The 12,316-nt window shown below is 44.2% G+C and overlaps 1 protein-coding gene across 1 annotated transcript; it reads left to right on the forward strand.

The window, feature by feature from the left end:
* Positions 1–10,948: 10,948 nt before the first annotated feature.
* Positions 10,949–12,064, forward strand: DEFA4 (defensin alpha 4). Its single transcript, XM_004590920.3, has 2 exons — positions 10,949–11,316; positions 11,893–12,064. The coding sequence occupies exons 1-2, from the start codon at positions 11,145–11,147 to the stop codon at positions 12,003–12,005; spliced, it is 285 nt and encodes a 94-aa protein (XP_004590977.1). The 5' UTR covers positions 10,949–11,144; the 3' UTR covers positions 12,006–12,064.
* Positions 12,065–12,316: the final 252 nt, after the last annotated feature.

Here is a 12,316-nt window from a genome sequence, read left to right on the forward strand (position 1 = left end):
AAGGTAAGCAGGAATGAAGCGGGGAGCAAAAGGAATTGGGCTTAATCTGCCCTTCGCCTTCCAAATGGATAACAGGTGAGATGCCATTCTGAGGATTCCAGACCTGGAAAACGTGAGGGCCACTCCATGCGTTTGAGGCACAGCGCATTTCATGCTAACTGTACATAACTAAACACATTTTCCTTTAAACTTCTTTCAGTCTTGCCTGATTTTTCTTCTCCTTAAATTTATCTTTCCCAAACCTGGGGTTAATTCAGGAGTAAGGTCAATTTCGCACACCGCACGACAGAAGCATACATGCATGCTCACATTACATGCAAATTCATCTTGCGGTGTCTTCCTCACTCATGTGGCTTCTGAAATACATCCAGGTTTCTGGTATAAGGAAATAACTTCTGATTTGGGTTTATTGCCCTAAGATTCTATTCTGCAAACATAAAGAATGAAGGTGAGGGGTGATAATAAGAGTTCAAAAACTTGAAGACTAGAAGTCATCCATCTTCACGCCATGTTTCAAGGACATAATTATTCCTAATTTATCTGACACAACCATTCACATCAGACATGTAATTCCTCTATGATTCTTTGTTTATCAGCTGCTCCCATCACATATTCTAGAGAACTTCTGCTTTTCTCCCCACAGGCCATAAGACATATTTTATAGAATGCTATAGAGAGGGGTTCAGTCTTTTGTAGAAATGTCTGTCTGCCTTGTACTTTAGGTTGGATACAGAGTTGAGAATCACCAAGTTCTGACACATGAAAGTGGAAGGTTGAGTTTCAGATCAGAAAGAAACTGGTTGTTATTCCGTAAAATGTTCCTTATTTCCTTCCTTCCTTCCTGCATGTGTTCTGCACTGGTTGTTCGTAGCAGGCATGTGTCCAACTGTGACTCCGACAGTCATGAGAAAGTTGGGAAGCTCCAACAGGCTAGACGTCAGACCAGTGGCTGATCAGCTGCCAGAACTGTTTGAGCTAAACTCGCTGAGAGTGAGTCCACAAACATATGTGGGTTAAGTTCTGCTCTGTTTGTAAGACCTCAAGGCAGGTTCAAAAATATTCCCTACACCTAAATATATTAAACTGGGTAATTGAGACACTTCCACTTAACATTTAATTGGATGTGAATAATCTATGGTATAATAAAACAGAAAGATAAATACCAAAAGAAGAATCTACTATAATGATATAAACAGCTTTCCAGAGATGCTTATGCACTCTTGAAGTCATATGTTGCTAGATTTCCATGAGTATTTTGCAGTATCTCTGAGGAGTGATTCGAACATCCCATCTTGGACCCTGGGCCATTCCTGTTTTCCCTTCCCCACAGCTCCCAAAATTTGCCCAGATCCAGTTATCCACCAATCAGGTGTACCCTGGTGCCTTACCTGAGAATCCCACCCCCCAATCTCACGGCCCCTCCCTTATTCCCCACTCGCCTACCTGTGGCTCAGATCATCTCAGTCACCAGTCCCTGGGGCCAGCACACAGCAGACACAGCCCTCCCTTCTTCCCCCTCTCTCTTCCCTGCTCTTCTTTTAGCTCTCTTCCATTCCCTCCATCCTGCCCCTTCCCTTGCCCTGGCAGCCCCCATCCTGCCACCACGGCAGGAAGCGTGTCCTTCCTGTCCCGGACACCCCTCCCGCTCCTGTCCCTACCCCCATTGGAATAAAAGACCTCCTAATGCTTCATCGTGTTCGGGGTTTTGGCTTGCGGTAAGCTGATCATGAAAACACTTGGCTGCGGGAATTAGCTGAGTGTAACAATCTAAGAACTTCAGCAACTTTAAGTGTGTTTAAAACCTAACAGTGTCTAGGTGAAAAACACATTTTCAAAGATAAAGTATGTATCACCATAAGTTACCAGATGAAGGCTTGTCATCTATTTTGACACTTGGAAAACATTCTGTTGCAACTGTCGCTTCAAAGATTTGCTGACCACCAGGGAGAGAATACCTCAGCTAATTATATAAGAAGAATTTAGATAGCCTTTTTTCCAGGGGACTACAGTCATGGGCTTCCCTACCCCATGTGGCAGAAACACAGACGCGGAGGAGAGAGCTGCAGAAGAAGAAAAGCCAGGATGTAACATGCAAGTTTTTAAACTCCCTCTAACAGGGAAGCAGAAATGGGGGGTCACTTCTGCCCCTCAGTGTTAGAGCCGTGATTTTACTGCTCCATCCTTCGGGGTTGCAAACTCAGCTCTCCTCCGGTTACCAGGGCAACCATCATTGCTAAGCAAAGTTAAGAAAGCCATTTGTTAGTACTATTCGCAAGATTTTTATTTTTGATCTAGAAAAAATGGTTGTATTTTTAAGGTCATTTGATAACTTAATGATTAGCCAAGAGACTTCTAACAAGGAAGAAAAACAAGGTGGCTAACCCTGGCAGATGTTAACGTGTATTGTAAGGCGGCACAAGCTTTCACAGTAGAGAATGACAGGTGAATAGTGAGATACGACGATGAAGAGATCAAGGTGACTGCCGTGGTTGGGATGCAATCTTCCCTCAAGGGCGCTTGGGTACGAACCTTGCACCTCAGTGTGGCAGCGTGGGATGTTAGAATCTGTTCAGAGCTTGGCCTAATGAAGGCTCTGGGGTCACTGAGGGCTCAGCCTCCAGAAAGTAATATTGGTCTCCTGGAGCTAGTCCATTTAACAGCAAGTTGCTACGAAGCCTGTTGTACATGTAAGCAAAAATTCACAAGTTAGCCAAGAATGGTTATTCTATAAATGGTGTTAGGACACCTGCTTAATAAGTCAGGAAAAGAGGCATGGCTCATATACACGTGCACACATACATATATACATGCAATTTTACAGAAAAAAGCAATTTTTGCGGTAGGAAAATTAAAAATTATGACAGAAAATCTTTAGTTACATAAGTAGGAAAAACAGACAATTTTAGAAACAATATAGCAAATTTGAAATTTCCAAGATTTCTATTTCTTGTTCTCGCTGGAAATCTGTGTTTCCAATATAAAATAAAAATAAATTTTAAAAAAGGAGTTAGGAACAAGTAAAAGAAAATGGGGAAAAATGGAGAATGAGAGAAACGAGAGAGTTACTGCATTAGCTGGTACACTCCACACTGAGCCACGGTGCCCGCAGCAGGACCTGCGTGAAGCCAGGAGTCAGGAGTTTGTTCTGGTTTCCCGTGTTGGTTGCAGGAAGCACCAAGCTCCCAAGCACCAGGGCTGCTCTCTGCTGCTTTCCCAGGCATGTTAGCAGGGAGCAACATCAGAAGTGGAGCAGCAGGGACCGAACTGCTCCCACGCGGGAGGTTAGCACTGCAGGCACTGGCTTTACCTGATGCATCGCAGTGCTGGCGCCATGTATGTGACATGTTGATTTTATTGTCATTTTTGTGGTAAAAACAATTAAAACAAAATTTATGCTCTGACTAGGTTTTAAGAGTAAAACACAATAACAGTAACTATAGGCTCAAAAGATATCTCTGGGCCCAGCGCTGTAGCCTAGTGGCTAACGTCCTTACCTTGCATGCACTGGTATCCCATTTGGGCACCAGCTTCTGTCCCAGTTGCTCCAGTTCCCTTGGGACCCTGCACCCGCATGGGAAACCCGGAAGAAGCTCCTAGCTCCTGGCTGCAGATAGGCTCAGCTCCGGCTTTTGCAGCCGCTTGGGGAGTACATCAACAAATGGAAGATCTTCTTTGTCTCCCGTGCTCTCTGTATATCCGCTTTTCCAATAAAAATAAATAAATCAAGCCTGATACAGTAGCCTAGTCGATAAAACCCTCACCTTGCTCACGCCCCGCTTCCCATCCAGCTCCCTGCTTGTGGCCTGGGAAAGCAGTGGAGGACAGCCTAAAGCCCTGGGACCCTGCACCCATGTGGGAGACCTAGAAGAAGCTCCAGGCTCCTAGCTTCAGACCAGCTCAGCTCCAGCCGTTGCAGCTACTTGGAGAGTGAATCAATGGATGGAAGATATTCCTCTCTGTATATCTGACGTGACAATAAAAATAGACACATCTTTTTAAAAAAGGATATCTCTAGGGCCCAGAAGCGTGGCCTAGTGGGTAAAGTCCTCTCCTTGAACGTCCCGGGATCCCATATGGACGCCGGTTCTAGTCCCGGCAGCTCCACTTCCCGTCTAGCTCCCTGCTTGTGGCCTGGGAAAGCAGTCAAGGACAGCCCAAAGCCTTGGGACCCTGCACCTGTGTGGAGACCCAAAGAAGCTCCTGGCTCCTGACTTCAGATCGGCACAGCACCGGTCGTTGTGCTCTCTTGGGGAGTGAATCATCGGACGGAAGATCTTCCTCTCTGTCTCTCCTCCTCTATGTATATCACACTTTCCAATAAAAATAAATAAATCTTTTTAAAAAAGATAAACATAATCACCTTCACAATGGGAGTTATATGCCCATAAACTGAAGGAAACAATGGAGCAACATAGCAATTTACTAAAGAAAAGGAAAACGTAACAAGCTACATTATGTGACCAAGATGTGTATTCAAGCAAAGGACCTGAATAGATGTCTCCCTACGGATGCCCTGCGGATCTCCAGCAGTAGGTGGGCTCACCACCAGAGATACGCCACCCACACCCACAGTGAGACATGGCCGGGAATGCCTTCTCAAAGCTCTGTGGCAGGGATGGCGGTTAGTGTTGGAACATCGTGTAGAGGAGATTTTGATAATAAATTCAGAATATACAAGGTTTGAAATTTGCCCCAGAAATTCAGCTTCTTGGTTCTAAGCACAAACTCATGTGTTTTTGTGTGTATATATGCATATATACGTAGATAAATAGGTGTTCACCAACGCTTCTTTTGTGATAGCAAAATTTGAAACACGAGTCTATAAATTATATCTGTGTAACAATGTGATCAGTAAAAATAGTTAAACACTTACAGCATGGGTGGATAGTTGGATATTATGCAGTTCTTCAAACCAGTGAGGCAACCTGTTGCATTGTGACTTTAAAAGATCTCTAAGAATACATAAGAAGCAAAAAGCAAACTGTAGAAGAATGTGGAATTCTCCACACTGGGAGTATTCCCAGGAAAATTGAACTTCAGGGATGGAGACAAGGGTAACTTTCACTTGAGAATGTTGTGTCAGATGAATGAGCTGACTTAAAGAAACATGAAGAAAAACCTCAAGATTTGTGATATTCCTAGGTATTTGATAAATCTCACGACGGAGACAGGAAGGGGACATAACATCAGTACTTCGAGCACCAGTCTATCCAGTTCCTTGGCCTATTCCTGACTGTTATATATTTTCTCACTATAGAAGTTATTTAAGTTTCTTACTCATTTTGAGTATTTTCTCTGAATGGCACATATGGTTTTGCAAACCCTTCCCTAGGTAGCCCTTTCACTCAGTTTATTCTTTCCGTTGCTGAGTAGAAGCTTTTATTTCATGTTGTCATATTCATTATTTTGTTGTCTATGGCAACCATGTTAAGTCTAAATGATATCTAAAATCTAAGAAATCATGGCCCATATCAACATCAAGACATTTTATTCCATATGTAATTTCAGTCCTGTTAAAATTTTAATTCTTACCTTTAGGTCTTTAATTGACCCTGATTTGCTTTTGTCTATGATTTAAGTGAGAACAAAATGTGCTCTTTTTTTAAAAAAGATTTATTTGTATTGCAAAGTCAGATATACAGAGAGGAGGAGAGAAAGAGAAAGCTCTTCCTTCTGATGATTCACTCTCCAAGTGATCACAGTGGCTGGAGCTGAGCCAATCCGAAGCCAGGAGCCAGGAGCTCTTCCGGGTCTCCCACGTAGGTGCAGGGTCCCAAGGCTTTGGGCCATCCTCCACTGCTTTCCCAGGCCACAAGCAGGGAGCTGGATGGGAAGCGGGTCTGCCAGGACACGAACCAGTGCCCGAATGGGATCCCAACCTGAGCAAGGTGAGGACTTCAGCCACTAGGCTATCACACTGGGCCCCCCAGTGTGCTCTTATATAATAACACCACCAGTCTGTACACATCAGACATACACCAACTTTAACTGTCACACATATCTCAGTCAAATGAGCCGTTCTGTTTTGGACATTTTCATTACATTCCAATGAACTCATCATCATGATCGTGTAGTCATTCGCCCCACAGGCATTCCAATAGGAACACACTCACCCCTTAACCTCAAAAACCTGCTTTACATGGAAGAATATTCTCCTGTATCCTGATTTATTAAAACTTATTTGAATGAGAGAGATAAAGGGGAGGAGAAGACAGAGAAATAGAGGCAGAGAAACAGGGAAGACAGAAAGAAGAGACTCGCCACCTGCTGGCTGCTGACAGAATGAAGTGGGGACCTCACCCCGTCTGGAGTTCACATTTGGGTAGAAGGAACTCAATTACTCATTGTTACTCTCCAGTGTCTGTACTGACAGAAAACTGGGGTAGACATCTGGGAAAAGACATTACATTATTTTAACAATTATTCTCTGGAACAAGGCTATCTTATTGCTGGACCAAATGCTAACTGCTGAAACCCGCATTGATTAATGTTCTACTCCATTGCCCTCCAACACTGGCCCAGGTTTCTAGCCTCCCAGGAGTATCAGGGTCTTTCTTCAGAAAATGATAAGCACTTACGTCCTTAACTTTTTACATGAAATAAGGAACAACACATTTAAATGATTAAAAGCATGCAGCAAAGACAAAATTCTTATTATTAATAAGGGAAGACTGCTATGGTTTCATTGTACTGGCCAGAGCTCTGTTGCAATCTTATTAGTAAAAGTGTCTTGGACGTGAAATATTTTAAGCGGAGCAAAGCAGGAATAAGAGATGGTAGGAGTTAGATAATAATGGAGCATTTAGAAGAATATTCCATGGCACATGGGAGTAGGTAGACAAATGAGTGTATTTTTCTAAGCAGTGTTGGGACAACCTCTATGGAAGGCAAAGTGGTCGTATCGCCAAAGTTAAAAGCGTGTGTTGCTTGACCCAACAAGTCTTCTAGTTTTATCCTGTGGTTATCATCAGTAACAGGAAAGTGCTTTCCTCGTTATCAAAGCACTCAAGGAAAACCATATTGTTAAAAACTAAACATTTCAACACGAAGGTAGTTAGATGGTAGCTTATGTAAAAAAGTACATTATTATACATTTCTTAAAATTGGTAATAGTTCTGTTTAGGTTTTAAGATACAAAGTGCTAAAGTTCTTGCATCATGGGAAAAGAGTGCAGGAAAGTGTGACGATTGCTAGTTTTAGATCTGGAGTAGAACTATAAGCTGAGAGCGAGGATAGAAGCTGCCGGGTATTTGTTGCTTTGGATTTCGGTAGAGGTTTTGAAAGTAAATATCTACAACCAAAACTAAATCATGAATCGTATAAAAGGACTGAAGGCATTTGGTCAAAGGTTTTATAATTTCTCAAAGCAGAGATACGTATCTGAGTCACATTTCATTTGATGTTTGGAAAGTGTTGATACAAAGAGGGTCTTTCGTCGATTTGCCCACCTCTACTCACAGTCACATTGAAGTACTGCCACCTGAAGCAGGGTGAGAACATTCAGCTCTTCACACTGGCCTCAAAAGAAGATACAACCCCAGAAACTCAACGTCTTCCCTGAGAGGGTAAAGACCTGGATATGAGTGTGAATTTGCATTCACTGCTTTAGGTTCAGGTCTCCCTGTGAGGTGTGGACATCCAGTATCAGTCTTCATGTTAAAAAATAAGAAGCCTTGTTCCCATAACCTGATAAACAGAATCATTCTTTTAATTTTATTATTCATCAGTAAACACTGGAGCATATGGCAAATAGGTCAATAGATCAAAGCCTTCATCTGGATTATCAACTTGAAACTAGAACTGTCAGTAAACACACAGACTCCTGCTGTGATGGAGCTGTGAGGACTGAGTAAATCAAAGGCACCTGGAGGCAACAGTAACCCTCCCCTCCCTGGTGAGTGCACGTCCCCTCTGACTGCCCTCCCCTCCCCTCCCTGGTGAGTGCACACCCCCTCTGACTGTCCTCCCCTCCCTGGTGAGTGCACACTCCCTCTGACTGTCCTCCCCTCCCTGGTGAGTGCACACCCCCTCTGACTGTCCTCCCCTCCCCTCCCTGGTGAGTGCACACTCCCTCTGACTGCCCTCCCCTCCCCTCCCTGGTGAGTGCACACCCCCTCTGACTGCCCTCCCCTCCCCTCCCTGGTGAGTGCACACCCCCTCTGACTGCCCTCCCCTCCCCTCCCTGGTGAGTGCACACCCCCTCTGACTGCCCTCCCCTCCCCTCCCTGGTGAATGCACACCCCCTCTGACTGCCCTCCCCTCCCCTCCCTGGTGAGTGCACACCCCCTCTGACTGCCCTCCCCTCCCTAGTGAGTGCACACCCCCTCTGACTACAGCCTTTGTCTCGAAGCCTCTTCCCAGAAATTACACATATACACTTACACCACATTGTGCACACACTCGGAATCCTGCTCTCCCCACATCCCAGGTGACTCCAGACAACATACCATGAGGCAGGAGTAATAATTTCTAGTGTCCCATAGTATAGCAGAATGGCTACATATCACAATGATCTATTATACCCTATAAAGATACCGGAGAAGATATTGTGGGTTTAAAACATAAAGGGATTGCAGAGACCTGTGACTTGTATGAAAATATGTCTCGTTTCTCCCTAATGTCTCCTCTTTCTTACCTAGTGGGAAATGTCTGTGGACTGCAGAGTGTGCTGTGAACAAAGAAACTGTGTTCATTATAACTTCCTTTGCCACTGGGAGTGCCACAAGCATGGAGCTCTCCCAAAGTGGACACAGCACCATTCCCATTTCGGCTCCACATACACAGCCGCAGAGTCCCGTATGTACTACAAAGTCTGTGAAAGTTAAAACCGTAACCTGGGTCATTGTTCCCCCAAGCTTGCTCACTTGCTGGGTTGAGACATGACCCCTTTTCCTCAAATGCTGATATTGCTGAGTCTGCCATAGCTCATGAACTCACTACTCTCTTTGGTGTGACACCTACCTGTGGACCTGACATCACAGGACAAGCCCTGAGATGCCTCATCCCTCCTCGGGATGGGCCTGTGGATGGTGCGGGTGTTCCTGTCTTACTGGGACCAGAATGGATCATCAGTCTAGCCAGAATTGGTTTAAATATCGTGTCTTTGAGTGCTCACCCTGAAAGCCTCTCTTTCAACTCTCATGCATCAATCTCATGGGTCCTTGTTTCAGTTTTATTCCTGATCCATTTATTACTGAAGCAAGAAGAATTTCATTTCTTTCACGTACAAGACAGTGTTCCCACGTCAACAGCCCAGAGTCCTGCAAAGTGTCACATCTCTTCACTGGTACGCCATCTACCCAGGTGGTCTCCAACATCATCACCCCACACAATGGATTTGACTTGTCCTTATTAGTAAGCATCAGTTCTACGGGAGGCTGATGGACAGCTGGATCCCAGGTCCTCTGTGTTGGCACTGATGTTTCCACCCTAATTGTTTGACAAGGTGGGTACTGTGAAAGATGGACCCATCCTTTACATATATTGATCTCCAATAGACTTTGATCTTTTTCCAGTAGACTTTGACACTTCCTTGATCAATGAGATGCACTAGAGTGACTAGTGATTGCTGCCCAAGCATGGGCAAGGATGACCAAGGCAGGCAAAAAAAATATCCTCTTTCTGAGGCCTGCTTTAACACAGCTTTATGCAAAACTGCCCAACGGTCCTGGTCCTGAATTGTTTGAATTACACAATAGGAAATTATCCTGAGACATTAGGACACTGTGTCCGTGGGGATCCTTAAATAGAGAAGTCCTACACTGCATGTGTGTGGTGACTGTTGCTCCAGACACCTGCCTCAGAGGACCGCTGCCTGCTCCTCTCTGGTCGTCCTGCACAGCCAGCGGGTCTGTAAGTGTTGAAAAGCTCTTAATTCTCATGTTAGGGTTTGTTACTGAAGCCCAGCCTCAATCTGCCCCTAAAGGTGAGTCTGTCCTTGAGGAATCCATGCATGTGGGCCCCTGCTGCAGCTCCTATGATGGGAACTAGTGACTGCTGAAGACAAGAACTGCAAGGTGAATTAATAGCGAAACTTGAAATGACCTGTTCAAACCACAAATATCCTACTAAAGATATCCGTGGAGACAATGGCTGCTCCAGATGGGCTTTGAGTTTTCTGATTATTGATTTAGAACCTTGGTATTTTTCTTAATCAGGTCACTGTTTTATGCTATCAGATGTTTTGCAGTTTTTCCATTATTTGGACAGTAAACCTTGTCAGACGATGTAGTCTGTAATTTCTGCTGTTTCCTAGTTTGCTTCTTGCTGTGCAGATTGCAATCTTCACTGCAATGCAACATCACTGATAAATTAACTTTTTTTTTTTGGCCAGGGACTTTATGCATGAGGCCACCACCCAGAGCCACACAAAGTTTTATTTGTATGTGACCACTAGGTAGTTGTATGATCTCTGTGTTTAAATGCATTCTGTTTAATTATGGTTTGATTTGAGATGAGGGTATAATTGTTAATAAATGAACACTTAATTCATGCACAATTTTTAATTCTCACTCTTGTTTCAATACAAGTAGCGGGGAAAGACAACACTCTTCTGGCTTTTGACAAGTTATGTTTGTGGTACTCACCAAGTTCATTTACCCTACCGCCCGATAAAATCATTGTCCTCTCCACATTCTCACTCACGGGAACCTGCCCACCTCGTGACCTTGAACTCCTCCCTTATGACATTGGAAATCAGTGCAGACCACTGCATGATCAGTGTTCTGCTCACAAGGATTTGGCACTGGGATCAGATTTCAGGCCTTCTGAAAGAAGCAGGACTTATCTTCCAAAAATAAGTATTTTTTTTCCCTAATCTTATTGAACCAATGCACTGATTCTTTTCTGACTTGAATATTAAAAGGCATCTAGTCAAACAAATACAAAATGGGAAATTCAGCTGAGCCTGTATAAAAGTGTTGATGCTAAACACAGAGACTTGTGTTACGATGGAGCTGCAAGAACAGAGGATTGTCATGGCACCTTGAGGGTACTGACAGCCTTAATTCTCCCTGTCAATACACAACTTCTCTAACTGCACACCTTGTGTCTGAGCCTCCTCTACAGACCCATAAATACAGACCAATCCCTCACTCCTCCACACTCAGGCTGCTGCTCTCCCATCCTGCAGGTGACTCCCAGCCATGAGGACCCTCGCTCTGCTGGCTGTCATTCTCCTGGTGGCCCTCCAAGCCCAGGCTGAGCTCCTCACAGTGAATGCTGATGAGGTTGTGGACCAGCAGCAGTCAGGGGCAGAGGACCAGGACATGGTTGTCTACTTTACAGAGGATGAAATCCCGGCTCCTGAGGCTGTAGGTGAGAGATGCCACAAAGCAGAACTGTAGAGACTCTGGGGAAATAGTAGGACACGGGCACTGGAATAGGCTGGGACAGTAGCTTAGAAGATGTAGCCTCCCTCACGGGTGATATTAAAATCTGTAAGCTGACCTCTGAAAGCCAAGTGCATCTGGAACTGTCTTTGGATAAGACTTTCATTCTGATATTTGCACATGATATTCCAAGCTATAAGGCATGAAGAGACACATGGACTAGTTTCTCTTCACTTAAACAAGTAGAATTAATTTTAAAGAGAATACTTAGCTGCCTATATGAAGTTTAGAATCTGGAATCATGAATAAAGTGTCGCTCATATGTATGTGTGGTGGGTCAGATCACACAGAAATGAATACCACGAGAATGTGCCCCAGGTTCCATGTGACTCCCCACTTGTTCTGTGTGTTTATTTCTATTATTTGGAGTTGCCCATCATACCAACTGCACTGCAGCCAGCGTAGTGATGAGTCTTAACCCACATGCAACTTCTCCAGCACACCTTTGCTACCCATCTGTTACCCCAATGTTCAATGCCTGGTGTTCGCCCTGTGTCCCCAGGTGTAAAAGGCCTCTGTACTTGCAGAAGAAACTTCTGTCCAAATTTGGAACGCCGTATTGGATCCTGCAGAAAGCATGGTGTCACTGGCTCACTCTGCTGCCGCAGAAGATGAAGAACAGAGAAAAACAAATACCTTATCTACTTTTACACCTTAGGGAAACCTGTTTTCACCCTTTTTTTGGTGCTTTTCTACACCAAATAAAATTCTTGTAGTGAGTATTCTGTTTGTGTTGCTTTGGTGCTCACATGTATCTTACTCTGGACTTCATAAAATGCAGGTACCGGAACTTTAAATCAAATTCTTTTAAGCAGAAGTATGGCTCCAAATCCTGGATTCTGCCTTGAGCTCAGGTTTCAGCATGAAGTGATCACAGTTCTGATCTGCCCACTATCTTCTATCATCCCTTCTTTCTGTGTCCACTG

This window comes from Ochotona princeps, chromosome 7 (genome assembly GCF_030435755.1).
Source record: "Ochotona princeps isolate mOchPri1 chromosome 7, mOchPri1.hap1, whole genome shotgun sequence".
Lineage (NCBI taxonomy): Eukaryota > Metazoa > Chordata > Mammalia > Lagomorpha > Ochotonidae > Ochotona > Ochotona princeps.

Coding starts and splice junctions, on each gene's coding strand:
- DEFA4 (XM_004590920.3), top strand. CDS start 11,145: ATGAGGACCCTCGCTCTGCTGGCTGTCATTCTCCTGGTGGCCCTCCAA. Junction 11,317..11,892: donor CCCGGCTCCTGAGGCTGTAG/GTGAGAGATGCC, acceptor CTGTGTCCCCAG/GTGTAAAAGGCCTCTGTACT.